The sequence below is a fragment of the Panicum virgatum genome, chromosome 9N (assembly GCF_016808335.1).
Source record: "Panicum virgatum strain AP13 chromosome 9N, P.virgatum_v5, whole genome shotgun sequence".
In the NCBI taxonomy this organism is placed as follows: domain Eukaryota; kingdom Viridiplantae; phylum Streptophyta; class Magnoliopsida; order Poales; family Poaceae; genus Panicum; species Panicum virgatum.
Window position 1 is genome coordinate 5,878,606 of NC_053153.1, and position 20,710 is coordinate 5,899,315.

Consider the following 20,710-nt stretch of genomic DNA (forward strand, 5'->3'; position numbering starts at 1 on the left):
GCTTGTAGCTTTTGGTTAGGTGGTAGTGGGAGTGATCTCATTTGACCATGATGTGGATTTTGTCGAAAACGCAAAGAACTTTGCTGTGACTTTATGTTTTTATATATATTTTTGATATGGCTTTAAGGTGGATGGATTATGATTTTTTATTATCTTAAAAGAAAAGAGATGTTAGAAAGCTAATCAAGGGGTCATAAATGAAGATGATGTGATTTACAAGCATTCCTCAGTACTGGAAGCTTGGAAAGATACGTCTTGTGGTACAAATATTTTTTTTTAGTTTGAGTTTGCCAGTACAGCATGATAAGCAGCAGTTATAACAGCTTAGTACCAGGGGCCTGCAGGGAGCACTTATCCTACGAAATTGTGCACGGCTCTGGATGGCCATTGGTGCAAATCATAGTTTTGCAAAACAACAAAAGAATGTGAGATTCACTCCAGGTACACAAACACGACGCACCATTATTACTACTACCAACTTGCATATTAAAGGTTGAGAAAAGAGAATCAACACTAGATATGTTCGGAAGACAGACTAAACCTAAAAGGTGAGCACAGATCACACACTACAAGTGCACCCACAAGAGCAAAAGAGATGCACAGTGTACAAAATCTGGAAAAAGCTGCCAAAAAAGACCTGACTCAAATAACTGACCACCTAATCGAGTTCTATTTACAAGATGACACATGACTCTCAACAAATATTTTGGCGCAACATCACCCTCACACCACACAGCAATTGTCGGTCACTTAAGTTCCTTCACCAACACATTTAATTCAAGACCCCAGAATGCAGAGATAACCATTGGATGTTCACAATAACAGTAACTTCACTCTTATTTTGACTGGACACATATTTACATCGCAAGAGGCAAAAATGACTGGTATTGCAAGCAAGAAAGCATCAGATACCCAGAGAGACAGCAGAAAGGGAAGAACAAAAGACCGCACTCATCTATATCTATAGCATGGGCACGAAAGTGAAAGGTGGACAGTTAGCTTCCTACAAGACCAAGGTAGATAGAAATCTACACTCATGGGGATCATTTGCCGATCAGGGCAAATGATCAGGGCAGTCGCCGCCTGAAGTTCCTACTGGTGCTTTGGTACGTACGGACCAGCAGGCCGACACCCAATCCGATACCCACACAAACGCCAAGGCCGATTCCAACTCCGACACGGACACCGGCATTAAACCATGAAAGCTCACCATCCTCACCCTCTATAAAGTCCTGCCTTGAGTACAAACTGTTATAGTCAACATCCACATCCATCTCTGATTTGGAATCCTGGAATTCTGATACCTGAAGCAAGTAACAGGAAAGATAAGTATGCTATCATATGTCAGTGACATAAACCATAAATGCCTCGCGCTTTACATAGGATATATTAGGTTCAAGCGGCTTAAAGAATGCATCCCATGAACTGGCCCACAACTATGTGTAAATTAATGTGCTGAATGTTGAATATCCATGAATACAGTGAACGTCTTCTCAATGCTGTGAAGAACAGCTAATAGTCTGCATTGGACATTACTATCCTCATTGTTATATCCAATATTCACTGGACAATTTCCATTGAGCAAATCATCTTATTATTATCTAAAAATAGCAGTAAATGTTGGAGTATATTGAGCCCATGTGTATAGAGGCCCATCTAGAGGCCCATGTGTAGGTACTATATATACCCACCCTTCTAGTGTTGGAGGAATACAAGCCATTATTTTCTCCTATTCTCTCTCTCACATCGTATCAGCCTAGCTCATGGCCGCTGCCGCCGCCTCCATGGCCGGCCGGCTGCTGGCGCCGCCCTTCCCTTCCCTCTCCTCTGCTCTGGGAGCCGCCCCTGCTGGCCCCGAGCGCCCCTACGCCGGCGCACGCTGCGCCTGGCCGGCTGCTGCTTCCTCTGCAACTGCCGCCGCCCTGGTCGCGCAGCCCGCCCTGCAGCAGGCCGCTGCCGACGATCCAGCCGTGCCCACCGCCCTGCAGCAGGCCGCCGCTACGGATCCGGCCGCAGCCGCTGCCCTGCAGCAGGCCGCCGCCACAGATCCGGCCGCAGCCGCTGTCCTGCCTGGCCCTGGCGCGGCCGCTGGATCCAGCCCATGCTTGGGTGCCGCCGCCGCCCCGCCCCTGCATGGCCCAGGCACCGCCGGCGCGGCCCCAGGTGCGTGTGCGGCTCCTTGGCGCGTGCCTGCGCCTTGCGCGGCTGGCGCGTGGCCTTCTTCGGGCCTTGCCCTGGCCCAGCCGCCGCCGGTGCCGGCCCTGCCATACCCTGCCGCCTCTGTGGGCGCGAGAGGCGCGGGGCCGCGGGCGCGGCTGCCGTCGGGGCTCCTCCTCCCCTGCAGCCGCCCTCTCCTCTGCTCGGGGCTGCCGCCGCCGTCCACGCCGCACAGGCCTTGGGCGCAGCCTCCTGCGCCGCCGCCGCGCACCTGCAGCCGCGCGCCCCTGGCGCCGCGGCTCCTGGCGCCCCACCGGCCCGGCGCGACCCGACCGCCGCCCTGGCCATGGGCGCCGCCGCTGCAGGCCCCGTGGAGGCGCAGCTGCCGTGCTCCTTGCAGCCCGCAAGTGCTGCAGCTACGGGGCCTCTGCAGTTTCCCCTGCAGCCTCCCCTACAGGACGGGGGCCGGCCTCGTGTGGCGCAGGGGACGCACCATCGCCGCCAGGGCCGCCTTCCCCGTGGGCCCCCGCCCCCTGGGCTGCTGCTGCCCCTGCTCACGGCGTGGCGTGGCCCCAGGGCGCGTGTGCCTCTGCTGGCCACGCGCTACCCCCTGGCGCTAGATCCACGGCCCCTGCCCCGTCTCCTCTGCTCCAGGGCGCGGGCCGCGACGCGGCCACCGCGCCCACCGCGCGGGCCGCGCGGGCGCCTGCCGCGCAGGCTCAGGCCGTCACGCCCGCAGACCTGGCCGCCGCTGCCGCCTTTGTGGCCGCCGTCGCGCACGCCGCGCGGGCCGCAGCCTCCCTCGCCGCCACGCGCGCCGCGCGGTCCGTTGCGCCCAGGGACTCCGCGCGGGCCACTGCCTCCCGCGTGGCCTGCGTTCGGGATGCCCCCCGCGGCCGCGCCGTTCGCCGCCAACGCCTTCAGCGGGCAGCCGATCGCCGCCGGAGCTGCTCCCCTGTTCGCGCAGTCCTTCAGCGCCATGGGGCGGACGCCGCCGATCAGCACCGAGTGGATCGCCGACTCGGGTGCCTCCTTCCACACCACCCCACATGCCGGTATCCTCTCTTCTGTCCGACCCCCACACCCCTCTTGTCCTTCTTCCATCATGGTTGGTGACGGATCTTGCCTTCCTGTCACCGCCGTGGGTTCTGCTCCTGGCTCTTTTCGTCTTCCCAATGTCCTTGTTGCTCCTCAGATGGTTCATAACCTTCTTTCCATTCGTCAGTTTATAGCTGACAATTCTTGTTCCATCGAGTTTGATTCTTCATGCCTCACTGTAAAGGATTCGGCCTCCCGGCGTCCGCTACTCCGGTGTGACAGCACGGGGCCCCTTTACACCCTTCGCCTTCCTTCTTCCGCTGCACCACTCTCGTCTTCTTCTTCGCCCTAGCCGTCTTGGTCTGCCGCTTTTGCCGCGACGCCGTCTTTCACCACTTGGCACCGTCGTCTTGGTCACCCTGGCCGCGACGTTCTAGCTCAGCTCGGTCGTAGTACCGATGTTCCTGGTACTAGGGCTCCCGCTCAGCCCCTCTGCCATGCGTGCCAGCTCGGTCGTCATGTTTGACTTCCTTTTTCCTCTTCTTCTTCGCAAGCGACGCATGCATTCGACCTTGTTCACTGTGACCTGTGGACCTCCCCTGTACTCAGTCTCTCTGGCTACAAGTACTATCTGGTGGTGGTCGACGACTTCTCGCACTACTCTTGGACGTTTCCTTTGCGTGCCAAGTCAGAGACCTTCCCCACCCTCCTCCACTTCTTTGCCTGGGTGTCCACTCAGTTCGGCCTCACCGTTAAGGCCGTCCAGTGTGACGACGAGCGGGAGTTCGATAACTCCACCTCCCGGTCTTTCTTCCTGTCTCGGGGTGTTCACCTGCGTATGTCTTGTCCGTATACTTCTCCTCAGAACGGCAAGGCTGAGCGGATGATTCGCACGACGAACGACGTCGTGCGCACCCTTCTGATCCAGGCCTCTCTCCCCCCGCGCTTCTGGGCTGAGAGCCTCCGCACCGCCACCTACCTGCTCAACACCCTTCCGTCCACTGATTCTCCTGCTCCCACTCCACACCACGCTCTTTTCGGTACCCCTCCTCGCTACGACCACCTTCGGGTCTTCGGGTGTGCGTGTTACCCTAACACCTCCGCCACCGCTTCTCACAAGCTGGCGCCCCGCTCGACTCGTTGTGTGTTCCTCGGGTACTCCCCTGACCACAAGGGGTACCGATGCTTTGACCTCACCTCTCGCCACGTTCTGATCTCCCGACACGTCGTCTTCGACGAGTCGGATTTCCCCTACTCCACCTCCTCCACACCTTCTGATCCCGAGCTGGCGTCTCTGTTTCCGACTGACCCGGTGGTTCAGCCACCATTACCTGTCTGTCCTTTTCCTGCAGGTCTTCCCGGCGCACCGGCACCGCTTCCGGTGATCCCTGCTGCGCCGAGCGCGGCCCCGGTGCCCGCGGTCGCACCACGCGCGGCCCCCGGACCTCCGGTCGTGCCGCGCACGGACCCGGTGTCTCCCGCTGCGCCACGCGCGGCCCCGGTGCATTCCCCTGCACCTGAGCGGTACGCTGAGCCGGTGCAGGTGTACCGGCGTCGTTCGGCGTCGACACCGGCGCCGCCTCCTGCTCCGGAGGCTCCTGCGACGCCGACACCGGAGCCGTCGCCGCCGCCGCCTCCTCCGGCTCCCTCTCGAGCCGAACCGGAGGTGTACCACCCGCCGGTCATCCATCGGGATCCTCGGCATATCCATCCCATGGTGACTCGGCGGATGGCGTCCCAGGCCGGTACCCACCTCTGTCCGCGACGCCTTAGCGGATCCTCACTGGCGTCGCGCGATGGAAGAGGAGTACGCGGCTCTTCTTGCCAACCAGACGTGGGACCTCGTGCCGCGTCCGTCTGGTTGCAATGTGGTGACTGGCAAGTGGATCTGGACGCATAAGCGTCGAGCTGACGGCACACTGGAGCGCTACAAGGCTCGCTGGGTTCTCCAGGGGTTCACTCAGGGGCCTGGTGTGGACTATGATGAGACCTTCAGCCCAGTCGTGAAGCCCGCTACGGTGCGCACGGTCCTCTCGCTTGCGCTCTCGCGCACTTGGCCTATGCACCAGCTGGACGTGAAGAATGCGTTTCTTCACGGCACCTTGTCAGAGACCGTCTACTGCTCTCAGCCAGCGGGATTTGTGGACTCGAGTCGTCCGGATATGGTCTGCCGGCTCAACAAGTCTCTCTATGGACTGAAGCAGGCTCCTCGGGCTTGGTACTCTCGGTTCGCCACGTTCTTGATGACACTGGGGTTCACCGAGGCCAAGTCTGACACGTCTCTCTTCATCTACCGCCGTGGGGATGAGACTGCCTATCTGCTGCTATATGTCGACGACATTGTGCTCACAGCTTCCAGTCAGCAGTTGCTTCAGAGTATCATCTCCTCTCTGCAGCAGGAGTTCGCTATGAAGGATCTCGGTCAGCTCCACCACTTCTTGGGCGTCACTGTTGAGCCTCGCCCGTCTGGTCTTCTCCTTCACCAGCGGCAGTACGCCCTCGATATTCTAGAGCGGGCTGGGATGACTGATTGCAAGCCCTGCTCCACTCCAGTCGACACTCAGGCGAAGCTGTCTGCTGATCTAGGTGATCCGGTGGATGATCCTACTGCCTACCGAAGTCTGGCCGGCGCTTTGCAGTACCTCACCTTCACCAGGCCGGATCTCACCTACACTGTTCAGCAGGTCTGTCTCCATATGCATGATCCCCGGGAGTCACACCTTGCTGCGCTGAAGCGTCTCCTCCGGTACGTCCGTGGCACTGTGGACCTCGGCCTGGTACTTCACCGCTCGTCCTCTGCTGAGCTGGTGGTCTACACCGACGCTGACTGGGCTGCCTGCCCGGACACTCGTCGCTCCACCTCCGGCTACGCCGTCTTCCTGGGCGGCAACCTGGTCTCCTGGTCGTCCAAGCGGCAGCCGGTTGTCTCCCGCTCCAGTGCCGAGGCGGAGTACCGGGCTGTCGCTAACGGCGTGGCGGAGGCGTCCTGACTACGACAGCTCTTGGCGGAGCTCCACAGCCCGCTCGCCAAGAGCACGCTCGTCTACTGCGACAACGTCGGCGCCGTGTATCTCTCCACCAACCCCGTCCAGCATCAGCGGACGAAGCACATGGAGATCGACCTATACTTCGTGCGCGACAGAGTCGCCATCGGCGATGTTCGGGTACTCCATGTCCCGACTACATCCCAGTTTGCTGACATCTTCACCAAGGGGCTGCCCTCGTCGACCTTCTCGGAGTTTCGATCCAGCCTCAACGTAGCCGGTGGCTAGTTGTGGCTGCGGGGGGGTATTAGCCCTTTTGTGCTCTATTTGTACTCTCATCTTGTCCAGTCTTGAACACCGCTGCGTCGGTTGTTCAGACTGCGGTGGGTGTTAACTTTCTTGTTGTCCAGTCTTGAACACCGCTGCGCCGGTAGTTCAGACTGCGGGGGGGTGTTGGAGTATATTGAGCCCATGTGTATAGAGGCCCATCTAGAGGCCCATGTGTAGGTACTATATATACCCACCCTTCTAGGGTTGGAGGAATACAAGCCATTATTCTCTCCTATTCTCTCTCTCACAGTAAAAGCTGGTCGTTCTACAAATGAGACAACTTCTTAGCAAAGCTAATGATCTCTCTTCACACCTTCTATCCTTTTCCATTTACTGGCAATCTCATTTGGCAGAGTTGCAGTAGATAAAAATATAAAGCTGGAAATTTGCAAATGAGATTCCTTCATTAAAGATCAACATGGAATTGTCAAATTTGAACACTGGGTGTTCTCATGGAAGATAGGACACCGTCTCTTGTGGTACAGTACAAATCGACTACCTAAGCTCCCAGTTCCAATGAGCATAAGAGCACGGCAGACATGTGCACCTTGAATATTCAACAGCTTCTACAGTCCATTTATCAGATGGGTACACCAACAATCAGATGTACAGAATCTGTCCAAACAAAATTGATCCAAGGACCTACCTATCAAATGTGTGCAGTGTGCACCTCAGCAAAAGGTTGCATTGCAGGATAGGTATTCAGCTGATGTAATGGCTGTTACAAGTTATGTTATTATCTTCCAATTCATCCTCATAAAAGAGTTACCATGCAGCAAGGCAGCAACAACACTCCGATTTTCATATCTTTTTCTTTTTATAAGAAAAAAAAACAGTTTTAGGAGGTAGCACAATACAACCAATAAACCATGATACTAGCAATAGTAAACTTTCTTTCATATTCTATAAATGAGAATAAGTGTGCAATATTTTTTATATGGAAGCTATGTATAAACTGGGTTAGTGGGCCATGGGCATCAACATGAGAAATGAAATAATATGACAATATGTACTGAGGAAGTCTCTTAAAGTCAGAATAGCTTAGAACTCCCAAGTGAGTGTCAAGCACAAGTGTTTGTATGCTTCAGGCTAAAGGTGCACATATGGGATCATAGTTGGATAAAAGCATTTGAGAATGGTCACTGATACAGATGGTAAGTACCTTCAAAGAGTCTTCAGCTGGCTCTTCTTTCTGTTGTTCAGTTGCCTCATTCTCAGGAATGGAATCAAGCTTTAGTTTCATTTCAGACTTCCTTCGTGATATAAGCTGGATCGTCTTTGTTAATATGATAGGTGTGCCAGAGAAAGTGCCAGCAACATAAACCTCAATGGCTGGCTGTACATATTCCGAACCTGTTGACAGTTTTCCCTTCAAGAAGCCATTACATGATGTTGATGATTGACACTTCATATTCCATTTCTTGCCACTGTTCTTTGTCTCCCCAACTACTCCATTGGCATTGCATAAATCTAGATCTCCTGTGAGCAAGAGATCATTCTTATCAAACACCTGAAACCTGACACTCCCTGTCATCCGTATATTATCTGTGCTCACAAATGTAGCTTCCTCAGTCTTTTTGTCAACCCTGTCTCTTCTGAGTGACGAGGATATGAACTCTGTGTGCATGCTGCTCCTCTGGCCATTTACCTCAATAACTGTATCTGGTGACAAAGGGATGTGGTTGAGCGTGAGATGCTCTGGTGCAGATTCATCCACCACACAATTGCTCACCCTAATATAGAACACCTTCAAGTCAAGCCAAGGTGAAGACCTTGGCGCGTAAAGCGGGTGCATAATAATCTTCTGTGCTGCCTCAAAAGCCACTTCGTCACCCATCTTTCTGTATCTAACCCAGACAAATCCTTATCGCATTGCCACGGACATCAATATGTAGATTACACTACCAGAGACTCTAACTGCAGCCTCAAGAACAGTTCAATTCAACTACCTGCAAAATCAACAGGACAAACATTTAGAACAAGAAATTTTAACAAAGTAATCTTTTGTTAAATTGTATGTTGTTGTTGTTGTTGTTGTTGTGAAGTGACCCAAACATAAATCATGCTAACTTCGCCACACATTTACCAACCATCTATCCAAGATGCTAGACTTGTATTGAAAGCGGGACCAATTGACCACAAATACATCTACTGATTCCATACACTTAACTGATGGAACTCTAATTGCAATAACTAAAAGTAAATAGAACAGAAGAATAACCAAATGATCAGAATACCAACAGCTACCAATCACATATGTCTAAAAAAAATGCAATTCTCTTTATTGAATCATGATTATGATTTCCATCCCGCATCATTTCCCTTTCCCACCCCCATTTCCCACAATCCAAACGCCACCTAAAAGGGGCGAAGTTGACGTGGGGCTGAGCCTCAAAAGAAATTTAGAAAACAAATCGGATTAAGCACTCCACCGCGCAGATATTGAATCGCCAAATCAAAGAACTGAACGGCAGGGGTGGACCCAGCATAGGACATGGGTGTACACATGTACACCCGATAATTTTTGCGAATTTCTTTCATAAAAAGAGCGATAATTTTTGCAAACGAAATCGAAGTTAGTAGGTAATATATTGCGTCTGGATCAGATCCGAAGACAAATAGTTTTGTTAGGGCTAGGGATGTTCCGTCTCGCGCAGCAGAAGGAAAGAGAAGGGGCGGGCATACCTGGTGGATGCTCGTCGCCGGCAAAATTCTGGGCGAAGACGCGACGAATGGCGCCGCCGCTCGCCCAGTCGTCGCCGCCAGGGAAGGAAGACCAAGGGAGGAGAGAGTCAGAGATATTTTGAATCGATCCACTAGGTCTGGATGAATCATTCCAAGTACGGATCGATCGGCGCACCCAGGGCCAGCGGTAGCGCGCAGGAGGCGGCGGGCAACGACACAAGAGGGAATTCGAGCCCACGAGCTCCGGTCGCGGGAAGCTTGGGGATGCGCGCGACGGCGCGGCCAGGCGGAAAGGTTCGTTGCGAGATGGCGGAAGCCGGGATGCGGGGCACGAGGACGAGAGGAGGAACAAGGTCGGAGGACGGCAATGGATGATGGGGATAGCTTTTTTTTTTAAGTCTAGTTATGTTTGAAGGGGATAGATTTAATCAAAAATAAAAAATTTCGACCACTTAATTTCCGTCAGAAAGGTAGCTCCCTTATGGCTCCGTTTATAACTTTATATCATGGCTTGAGGCCACTTCTTTTTTGGAGTATTAGCATTTTGTAAGATAGGGGTTTTTCGGCTGATTCAATCTCGGCTTGTCTCGGCTTATCTCCTCTCACATATACTATTTATTCTACCAGCCGAACACTGTTCACTGCCTCATAATTAAGCTTCTATAAATTTAATTTAATTTTGGACCTAGGGACTGTACATAAATATTTTTCTGACCCAAATAAGAAACTCACAAGAACTCCAGATTGACTAGTTCATAGTGTGTACGCACAGAAGATCGACGGTTTCGCATCCTCGCCCACAAATCTAACGGGGCTAGATTTTTGCCGACATCTATTGCCGGCACACGTGGAGTGGGGATGTGGCTACTACCAATTCACGCTTCAATTCATCGTCTTAATCCTTCAAAATATCTCTCTCGCTATCGGTCCTACAATTGATTAATTGCGGCAGGAAATTTTCTTATGTTTTTCTTTTCTCTCTTCCAAAGCTCCCATCCACAAGGTTGCCCGTTTGGATTCATCTGCCAGGTCACCAGACCAGGGATAGAGTGGTAGGAAACGGTTGTCTTGATAAACGTTATGAGATTTTTCTACATTTCTTGGTCACTGATGAGCAGCTGTGAAGAAGTTCTCGCTCCTTTTAAAAAAACGAAGTTTTCACTTACTTTTGTTCACAACTTATCTAATATATCTCTTGTAAGTTATGATATATGAACGACATTAGAAAATCATTTCCTTTTTTTTTGAAAAAAAAATCATCTCCTTGCCGCTTCGGAGACATGGTGGAATGATTCTAGTCATTTGTGTGGTTCGTTAAAATGCTTTGTGACATCATATTTGATTGCACGCCCAGACGCCCAGTTGCACTCTCTTTGATCAGATTTCTCACAGAATAAAGATGCCACTATGTAGCAGCATCTGTTAGGAAAAAAGGCATATATGATGGCTACTCCGACCCTCAATTATTGGCTGTAATTACCACGAGTATTTGATGCAAAGTTTCCATCTGAAAAGGAAGGGAGGACCAGCAAGTCATCTCATTGTTCCACAAAGCAAGCTCCAGATGGATGACTTCCAGCAGCTAACACAGGACACAGATTATATTGGAACAGAGGTGGGCATAGCCAATTACAAACATCAGAAAACACCTTTTTCTTACCGTGGACTCTGGAGGCTAAGGAAAGCACCACACGGTTCCTCTTCTCGTGAGTTCTCTAATTATCTCAAAGCAGGTAGCAATGATAGAACAGTTGACCAAAAGCGATACTGTATAATAAAAACATAATTAACCTCTGGTATAATGGGTAGTAAACTAGTAATACAGGAATCCGAACCGAACATAACAAGAACATAATTGACTTATGGTACATATACTCATATAATCAACAAAGATAGGATTTTACAACATACAACCATTGCTTTGGAATTCTAATTTTACATAAGCAGGCACACACGACCTCTAGTCATATTCTGCGATGCATACATTTTAAACGGCAAAAAGGATGGCTCAGCCAGTTAATTATATGTTGTCAGGTACAACATAATGTAAACATACAGGGAAAACTACAGCATGCATGATTATTACTGTACAACAGGCAGGTTGTGACTTTAGAAGCAGCATGGAACAAGTTAATGTGAGTATGGATCATTGAAGCATAAGCATTCATCGACCAACTGGCGTAGGTTGGGGTACTCCAAGGCTGCTGCAACTCTCTCCTTGTCGTTCAGTTGCTTGTTTACTGTTATTTAATTAACAATCACATGTTAAAAATAAAAATGACACAGTTGCAATTGCAATATACGCTGTTGGTATGCTGCTGTCATATTCTTGTGTAGACAACAAAGAAGAACATGCAAACATATGCTACAATTTTACACTGATCAGTCCAGTACTTTGATAACCTAGTACTTAAACAAAGATAGATGAAGCAAAACACATTATTAAAAAAAAGGTCTACTAGTTACATGTTAGTCTGGTCAACATGGCATCTCTGCTGATAGGCAGCAACATATCATCTCTTACCAACCTTTAAAATGTGCCCTTGTTATTCTTTCAAATATGCTTACCAAATAATGCTTAGTTTGGCATTCAAAAATAGGAACTAAGATCGGCTATCACATTATGATACATAAAAACAGATTTATGGGAAAAAATATTATATGAAAATAAGTATGTGGACCCACGGACAGTGGCTGAGCCACCTAATATTTTATTCTTAGATATTAGCCTGTATATCAGTTAGAAACTTGCCAGTGCACAAACCTGATTCTTCATTAGCAAGAGACCCTGGGGCAACTTTGATGTCAACCTGTAAATTAGTTCAAATGTAAAGGATCGCAAAGTGGGGTCTGCCATATTCTGTAATGACCAGTCCTCAGAGAATGTAATAAAATAAAGAACAACTGGCAGCTCAGTTGCAGCATAGCTACCTTCGTATATTAACAATGTACCCTTTTTTTAGGAAATGGCTCGTTAAATATATGAAACAAAATAGATCCATGAAAATATTTCATGAATGTTATACCGATGTAGGCAATCGTAATCCTATGTCAGATCTAGGGTGCATTGCTGCTAACTGCACCATTGCCCTAAAATTTTGAGGCTCAAAAGGACAGATTTAGGGTGCATTGACGGTAGGTCTATGAAAATATTTCATAAATGTTATATTGCAGCCTTGCTCTTGCTCTGGTCCACACCATGTGTTTAACTTGTTCCGTGCTCTGGTCACCGAATTTCAAATATGCATATGTTTTAGGTTATTGATGAACATTAACTATCAAATGATAGATCAAATCCTGCCAGTCTGACTGTATTTCACAATACAGAATGATAGAAGCAAACTGAATTAATCAGCTCACATAAGCGTAGTTCTAAAATGGCATAGGGCATACCCTGAATCACAAAGCATCACAAATGGTCATCTTAATAAGAATTCCAGAAACAGGGAAACATACAAGCACCTTAAAATGTGGAGGGAATTTCTGCATCAACTTAAGTCGGAGGCACAGACCAATTACTGTGGCCATACTGCAGTGCTGCACAGTTGGAGTGAAGGTTATCCTGCAGGAAATCGCAAGATTTAAGCAATTACAAAAAAATAAGTCAAAGCTAGATATGAGTTCTTAATATTTCTACAGTCGAGTAACGCGCCCAAATAAGACAACGCAACCTCCGTACCTCACACCCTGAGAGCATTGTACAATGAATGGACATGACAAACATGTTGGGTATCGCCTAAGAGGAGATCACTTTCGAATGTTGAAATGTGGTTGTGCAGCTAGTAAGACAGGGGTAAAGGAGCCGAAGGTTACATAATAGTTAGTCAATGCGCGACAAATTGGGTCCTGACCTTCGATCGAGCGAAGAGGTAATCTCCAGATAAGAGTTTCCCTTCTGGTTTGCAGGGCAGACGAGATGGCGATAATGATCGTGTCCAAGTTAAGGAGGTTTAAGGACCAGGGGCGCGACTTTTACCTTCGATCAAGTCGATGGATGAGTCGAGATGCAGGGTTCCATCCATGAAACGATCAGAATGGTGGTCTTCCAAAGATGACAGGCCGAAGGTCAAAGGAGGAGAAGCATGATCAGCGTGAACAAAGAAGATGAAGAAAATTAGGATACATCCACCTTTACGACCATCTTCTAAAGCATATTCCGAGAATGTAACTAGTGATCAGGGGCAGAAGGGTCAAGAGAAATGGCCCCTCCTCTTCCTATAAATAGGGATACAAGGTCTACCCATACTGTTCAGGGGGGCTGATTCTGGAAAAGGAATTGATATTATTCGGATCACTTACACAACTGCAACTGTCCAGTTTAGAGTCCACTCTAAACAAACACAGAGGATAGCAAGATCAGGGAAACTGGTAAGTGCAAGCACATAACCATAAACCATGGGAGTGCAAAATTGCGAAAAGAACAGATAAAAATATCTCAGGATTACACAACTTATCACAGATCCACTAGCAAGCATAGGCAATTCCCACATAACCTGCACCTGATGGTAAATCTCAAACAAGGAGAATGGAGGAAACATACAACTAGGCGCCTATAGTCTTGTCAATAAGCAGTTCCATATCCAGCAAGCCAGGTGTGCAAGTGTTGCGCAATCCAACCACAAACCCACAAGGATTCTGAGAATTCAGAGAAATCTAAGAGCCACGCCGATATAGCACATGGGCATCACGAAGATATCTTAGTCGCCGCACAGGATCACAGACATTAAGCACGACCCCAAACCCCTTTTGCCATACCCTAGTCACAAGATCCCAGAGGTCATTCCGCATCAACATTTTTTAAGGGTAGTACAAGGGCAGCAATGGAGTGCTAGGATATAAAGTCAGCATACGTACTGGATGCGGCCGAGTTTCTCGTCGACGGAGATGGACTCCTGCGAGAGCACGCTGAGCTGCTCCAGCGAGTACGGGTGCTCCGGGTCCTTGATGTCCCGCACCGTATCTGGCGCACGGCACCACGAAAGCACACCCATCCATCAGCTCCAGCTATCCCGCGAAGCTAAACTAGCTAAGCAAGGGCTGAAGAGAAGAAACCGAGCGAGGTGGACTCGCGAGGGCGATGGCTGTGGTACCATACCGAAGATGTCGAGCGGGTCTAGCGCGTCCGCCGCGTGCGGGTGCGCGGCGCGCTCCTGCCGCTCGTGCACCACCGGGTTCGCGTTGATCATGCCCACCGTCATCTTCCTCCTCCCTTTGGATGCGGCGGTGCGGATCGATTTGGGAGCAGAATGGGATAGGGGGGGAAGTCGAGGAGAGAAGACGAGGACGACGAATTTTTTTTCTTTGTCGGGTCTTAATCATTGGCTCTAGTTGCGGGGGAAAGAGTCAAATAGGCCGGACCGTCTATATTTCGGCCCATATAATTCTAACAAATAAGTCAGCCCGTATAGATCATGGACGCCCATGGGCTTTACCCCTAAAAATGGAGGCTCACATGGTCGTCGGCTCGGATCCACACCGAAGCTCCGCCAGGACATGCAAAATGCCGCCTTGGCAGCCGGGGCCGAGGCGGCGCGGCCGAGGGCCATGGTGGCAGCGGCCACCGCGGCCAGCGACCACTACGCGCGGCTCCTGCAGCTCTGCCAGACCGCGGTGAAGCCTTCCGCAGGCCGGGCCATCCACGCGCACGCCATCAAGGCGGGCCTCCTCGTCAGCGCCTACCTCTGCAACAACCTCCTCTCGTACTACGCCGGCGCCAGCGTGAGTGGTGGGTCCTTCCGCGACGCGCGGAACCTGTTCGACGAGATCCCGCCCGTGCGGCAGAACGTGTTCACCTGGAACACGCTTCTGTCGATGTATGCCAAGTCCGGCCGCCTCGCTGACGCCCGGGCCGTGTTTGACGAAATGCCTGAGCGGGACGCCGTGTCCTGGACCGTCATGATCGTCGGGCTCAACCGCACGGGCCGCTTCCGGGAGGCCGTGAAGACGTTTGTGGACATGGTTGGTGAGGGGCTGGCACCGACGCAGTTCACGCTCACCAATGTGCTCTCAGCGTGTGCCGCAACGGAGGCCTGCGGGATTGGGAGGAAGGTCCACTCCTTTGTCGTCAAGCTCGGTCTGAGTAGCTGCGTGCCCGTGGCCAACTCGGTGCTCAACATGTACGGCAAGTTTGGGGATGCTGAGACAGCAACGGCTGTGTTTGAGAGGATGCCAGTGCGTAGTGGATCAAGCTGGAATGCCATGGTGTCATTGTACGCCCGCCAGGGTAGGATGGACCTTGCTGTGTCCTTGTTTGATAACATGGTAGAACGAAGCATTGTCTCTTGGAACGCTGTCATAGCAGGGTACAACCAGAATGGGCTCGATGACATGGCATTGAAGTTCTTCTCACGAATGCTGAGTGATTCTTTCATGGAGCCAGATGCATTCACAGTAACCAGTGTCTTATCAGCTTGTGCTAACCTTCGCATGTTGAAGACGGGAAAACAAATGCACTCTTATATCTTGAGAAAAAGAATGCCACACAGCAGTCAGATCATAAATGCTCTCATCTCAACTTATGCAAAGTCCGGAAGTGTTGAGACTGCAAGGAAAATCATGGATCAGGCAGTGATTTCCGATCTGAATGTTATTTCCTTCACTGCTCTCCTGGAAGGCTATGTCAAGCTCAGGGATATGAAGCAGGCAAGGGAAATCTTCGAAGTTATGAACAATCGGGATGTCATTGCCTGGACCGCAATGATTGTTGGCTACCAGCAGAATGGGCAAAATGATGAGGCCGTGAAGCTCTTCAGATCAATGATCAAAAGTGGGCCAGAACCAAACAGCTATACGCTTGCTGCTATTCTTAGTGCCTGTGCAAGCTTGGCATGCCTTGATTATGGAAAGCAGATCCATTGCAAGGCTATCAGATCATTACAGGAGCAATCTGTTTCTGTCAGCAATGCCATTATCACAATGTATGCGAGGTCAGGCAGTGTGCCATTGGCGAGAAGGGTGTTTGATCGGATTTGCTGGCGCAAGGAGACAGTCACATGGACATCAATGATTGTGGCATTGGCACAACATGGTTTAGGAGAAGAAGCCGTTGGCCTTTTTGAAGAAATGCTTTGCGTTGGTGTGAAACCAGACCACATAACTTACATTGGCGTGTTTTCAGCTTGCACACATGCTGGTTTTGTGGATAAAGGGAAGAGGTACTATGATCAGATGCAGAATGAGCATGGCATTGTACCAGAAATGAGCCACTACGCGTGCATGGTAGACCTCCTTGCCCGTGCTGGCCTGCTCACAGAAGCTCATGAATTCATTCAGCGGATGCCTATCATGCCAGATGTAATAGTCTGGGGTTCACTCCTTTCAGCTTGCAGAGTGCGAAAGAATGCAGATTTAGCAGAACTTGCCGCGGAGAAGCTGTTGGTAATTGATCCTGATAACAGTGGTGCTTACTCTTCTCTTGCCAATGTCTATTCTGCCTGTGGGAGGTGGAATGATGCGGCAAGGATCTGGAAGCTGATGAAGGACAAGGCAGTGAAGAAGGAGACTGGTTTCAGCTGGACTCATGTTCACAACAAGGTTCACGTCTTTGGAGCAGATGATGTACTGCATCCACAAAGGGATGCAATCTACAAGAAGGCTGCTGAAATGTGGGAGGAGATCAAGAAGGCAGGATTTGTCTCCAACCTGAACTCCGTTCTGCACGATGTCGATGATGAGCTGAAGGAGGAATTGCTGAGCCGCCACAGCGAGAAGCTAGCCATTGCATTCGGTCTCATCAACACCCCGGAGAAGACGACCCTGCGGATCATGAAGAACCTACGAGTGTGCAATGACTGCCACGCAGCAATCAAGTTCATCTCCAAGGTTGCGGACAGGGAGATTATAGTGAGAGATGCTACTAGGTTTCATCATTTCAGAGATGGATTCTGCTCATGTAAAGATTATTGGTAGGAAACCTTCGTCGCAAGTTGAATGAGAAAGAAGTGTTCCTTTTTCTCTTTGGTTCTTATATGCTATAGGGTGTGTGCAAGAAACTCTGCAGTCAATGATCGATATTTGTAACTTGTAAGCTATTTAGTTTAGATGACTAATTTAGTTTGTAATCTGTTTTGCTAACCTTGAGTGGCATCCTTTCATTTTCTGAAAGCGTCAGGGTATAGAATATGGATTTTCATGTGTACCTTGGATCGTTCATTCATTGTTTTGTAAACGAAGTAACAATGTTATTGTTAATGTAAACACTGATCTTCTTTCCCCTCAATTTCAGCTTATGCATAACTCAATGGCAAAAGTTGGAGGAAATGTATGTTACTATCGTTCATGTTTTAACATCCTTTCCATGAAGGATCAGTCATCTCTGTGGCATTATGCCATGATGTTTCCTTGTATTTATTGGTTTTCAGAGAATCACGATCGTATCAACAGAAAGATACTATGGCAGTTGTGTACAAAATTTCAAAAAACGAGACATGGAAAGGGCTTGCAAGAGCAAGCAACATCATAAGGTGATACCGCATGCCGTAATTGATACAATACAAAATCGAGGTGCGAAGCAAATATCCCTAGAACAGCAATGCACTTTTTGAAACTTAAAAACACCACCTCAATATGTCTCCATTCTTTGACAAAGTGTAACATGTCAACTCACTAAAACTGTGTTAGTAATAGTTCAGAACATAGTGAAATGATATATTTTCTAGCTACAGTATCCAAAAAGTAGTCTATTCCAAGGAACAGAATGGTGATCCTTCAAAACGATCATGAATGTTGAATGCTGAAATTGGCCTCACTCGGAGCCCACATCAACACCCTTCTTTGCTAAGAATTCCTTTGCCTCCACAATATCCTGTATAATAAGTCGAAGCTCAAACATGTCAGAATAAACCTAGCATATGGTCTTACGGCCACCAAGAAAAGAAAAGGAATATCATTTGGCATAGATAGAAGAAACATTTCTTCTATCTAAAATAAAAGAATTTTGTTGATTTATTACTATATCCAATTTATAGAATTGATATAGCATTTAATTGCTATCATTTAGCAAAATGAAACACAGCATATGCATCCATCTTTCGGCTCGAGAATTTCACAGGATAGAGATATAGTATAAGAAATAGGCTATTAAGTAACTCTAAATGAATTGTGGATACATCTGTATCCTTAACATACTGAAACGACTGACATTACTCGTATCAAACCAATAGCGATTCATAAAAGCTAAATCTTGTAATCAATGGTGGGCCAATAATGAATTTTTTTGCATATGTATTAAGACGCTTGGTCTGATTTCGAAATTGTCCAGAGTTTTTTATGTTGTTTTCATTGCAAAATGATGGATCTCCTTCCGTAACTTTCCAATTACGAGTACGAGAATTGAAAGACATGAAAATTCTCAATTCTCTACGGCGTCAAGGAGATAGATAGAATATTTTCAGGAACAAGAAAATCAGAAGAATCTTTTTCTATGTACATCTTTGAGTTGTTAATATGAAAACTCATGCAACATAATGCAATAACAGCTCAACAAGTTTCCAAGGTTCCTCAGTTTAGTCATGGATAGAATCAGATTATCAGAAATTTAGCCCCAGCTCCAGGTACTAAAGTAGCTAACCTGTTGCAGTAGTATAGCTTCTTGAGGGCAAGTTGGGAAGAACATAAGTCCAAATCCAACCATAAAAAGGCCGTAGCATCCAAGAGCCACTACCAAGTAGACTGGAAGCTGAAACAACAACCGAATTCATAAACAAACTACGAATCACCTTCGCTATATTTTTAAGTAATTTACATGCGAAAAATTAATGACACTGACCAGCCAAGTATAACTTCGAGGAACAGTTGAGGTTTCAAGGAGTGCAACCCAGATGGCTGAGATTGCTACCAGTATAGCAACAATCTTGGATATATGCTTCATTTGAGAATGAGGTGCTTTCCTGTCATAAAAGAAAACAGAATAAGGACACTATGGATCAGTTTTCCTAACACACAAGCTGTTGCACAGCGCACTTTGACCCATATTCATGCTGGTACGGCCGTACGGTTGTGTGGTTTAGTCGCACATGGTTCTCTAGATGGATTTAAGCTCGGCAAAATGTAAAGACATTTGAGAAACATTCATACTAGCCATAAAAATCCTTAAATGTTGGCACCTAGAGCATTACAGTTGCAATCCAGCAGGCTAGGGAATAGATATGAAGAAGGCTCAAATAGATCTAGAATAATTTGAGGGGCGATCCTATGCATCTTTTGGTTGAACAGCACCTGATCATGTGGACTGTTATGGGAGCCTTCATAATTTCAGCAACTGATCTAGCTCACTCAACAGCATCAACTGAAGATGTGATTTGGCACATGCTTTGCCAGTACTCGATTCAGCTTCATGGGATGACAAAATTGGTTCAGGGAGCACTTGCGTAATAGTGCGCCCTGGGAAATTTCCCTTTTTTTTCCTAGTGATTAACAGTAATCAAAGGTAAGCGGGGATAAATCAACCAGAGGGGCTGTATTGACATACTTTGGACTCTGAGCTGTCTTTTCCAAATTTTAATGACAAATGGCAAATTTTGGACCTGGACAGCACCCAGGGTATTTCCTTTGACATGAATGCACGCGCTTGTTGTCTAACAAACAGTATAATTGTATGACCCAGTGTTTTTTTTTGGGTTATGTACTTATGTTACAACGTTCTAGTTTATGCTGTAGAATATCCTATAAAATGATCAGAAGGCAGTACAAGCTCACCATTTCAAAACGTTGAGCATGGCAATGGATTAAAGACAAAAAAAAAAAAAGAATTATGGTGTGAAAATCGATCTATAGTGCAATCAATCAGGGGCGGACCCAGCATAGGAAATCGAAGTTAGTAGGTAGTATATTGTAACTGGATCAGATCCGAATACAAATAATTTCGTTAGGGTTTGGGGAGCTCCGTCTCGCACAACAGAAGGAAAGATAAGGGGCGGGCATACCTGGTGGATGCTCGTCGCCGGCAAAGGGCTGGACGAAGACGTGATGACGAATGGCACTGCTGCTCGCCCAGTCGGCGCCGCCAGGGAAGGAAGACCAAGGGAGGAGAGAGCCAGAGAGAAGGGAAGCCTAAGGGGGAGGGCTGTCAATGAGCCGAGCTCGAGCGAGCCTGCCGCCTCAAGCTGGAGTTCGATAGAATCCCGAGCCGAGGTCGATCTGACCTTGAGGCTGTCCGCACCGGGTCCGCAAGCACGTACGCCATCCCACCCTGCAGTAGGTTTTGGCCTACAAAATCGCGGCAGCGGGGGTCGCGATCGCTTCCGCTATCTTTGCGGACGCGCAGCGGTCCGCCAAATCAATCGGGGCTAGCGGCCTCCCGCTACGCCGCCACGGTGGCGAGGGGCCCGCCCCGTCCAACAACCTCGCGCCGCGCAGCCGCCGCCGCACGGGCCGTGCCGCCGACCCGCCCCGCCGCAGCTCCGCACGCCTTCGCCGTGGCCGTGGCGCCCTCCCCGGCGCCTTCCCCTGCTCGCCATGCCGCTGCGCCCGGCCGGCTCGGCTCGCCACGCCGCGCACGGCCGCCGGCTCGCCACGCC

At 49.1% G+C, this 20,710-nt stretch overlaps 4 protein-coding genes across 6 annotated transcripts; 1 reads left to right on the plus strand and 3 right to left on the minus strand.

Annotated features, from left to right (window-relative positions):
* Positions 1-493: 493 nt before the first annotated feature.
* On the minus strand, positions 494-9,576 carry LOC120689921 (uncharacterized protein At1g01500-like). The gene is made up of 3 exons (XM_039972373.1): positions 9,195-9,576; positions 7,672-8,458; positions 494-1,304 (listed from the first exon to the last, which is right to left on the minus strand). Exons 2-3 carry the CDS (start codon positions 8,344-8,346, stop codon positions 1,068-1,070), a joined length of 912 nt encoding a protein of 303 aa, XP_039828307.1. The 5' UTR covers positions 8,347-8,458; positions 9,195-9,576; the 3' UTR covers positions 494-1,067.
* A 1,459-nt stretch (positions 9,577-11,035) lies between these two features.
* Positions 11,036-14,509, minus strand: LOC120689924 (protein AE7-like 1). Of its 3 annotated transcripts, none has more exons than XM_039972375.1 (5): positions 14,290-14,509; positions 14,049-14,154; positions 12,657-12,756; positions 11,947-12,004; positions 11,036-11,434 (listed from the first exon to the last, which is right to left on the minus strand). In XM_039972375.1, the coding sequence occupies exons 1-5, from the start codon at positions 14,390-14,392 to the stop codon at positions 11,325-11,327; spliced, it is 477 nt and encodes a 158-aa protein (XP_039828309.1). In that variant the 5' UTR covers positions 14,393-14,509; the 3' UTR covers positions 11,036-11,324. The 3 variants fall into 3 exon arrangements, with proteins under 3 accessions (XP_039828309.1, XP_039828310.1, XP_039828312.1); XM_039972376.1 differs by having other exon boundaries at positions 11,959-12,004; positions 14,290-14,508; XM_039972378.1 differs by having other exon boundaries at positions 14,049-14,198; positions 14,290-14,430.
* A 91-nt stretch (positions 14,510-14,600) lies between these two features.
* Positions 14,601-17,412, plus strand: LOC120689923 (pentatricopeptide repeat-containing protein At2g22070-like). The gene has a single exon (XM_039972374.1). It carries the CDS (start codon positions 14,616-14,618, stop codon positions 17,100-17,102), a length of 2,487 nt encoding a protein of 828 aa, XP_039828308.1. The 5' UTR covers positions 14,601-14,615; the 3' UTR covers positions 17,103-17,412.
* A 240-nt stretch (positions 17,413-17,652) lies between these two features.
* LOC120689925 (dolichol-phosphate mannose synthase subunit 3-like) lies at positions 17,653-20,512 on the minus strand. Its single transcript, XM_039972379.1, has 4 exons — positions 20,117-20,512; positions 18,961-19,081; positions 18,763-18,870; positions 17,653-17,997 (listed from the first exon to the last, which is right to left on the minus strand). The coding sequence occupies exons 2-4, from the start codon at positions 19,060-19,062 to the stop codon at positions 17,938-17,940; spliced, it is 270 nt and encodes an 89-aa protein (XP_039828313.1). The 5' UTR covers positions 19,063-19,081; positions 20,117-20,512; the 3' UTR covers positions 17,653-17,937.
* Positions 20,513-20,710: the final 198 nt, after the last annotated feature.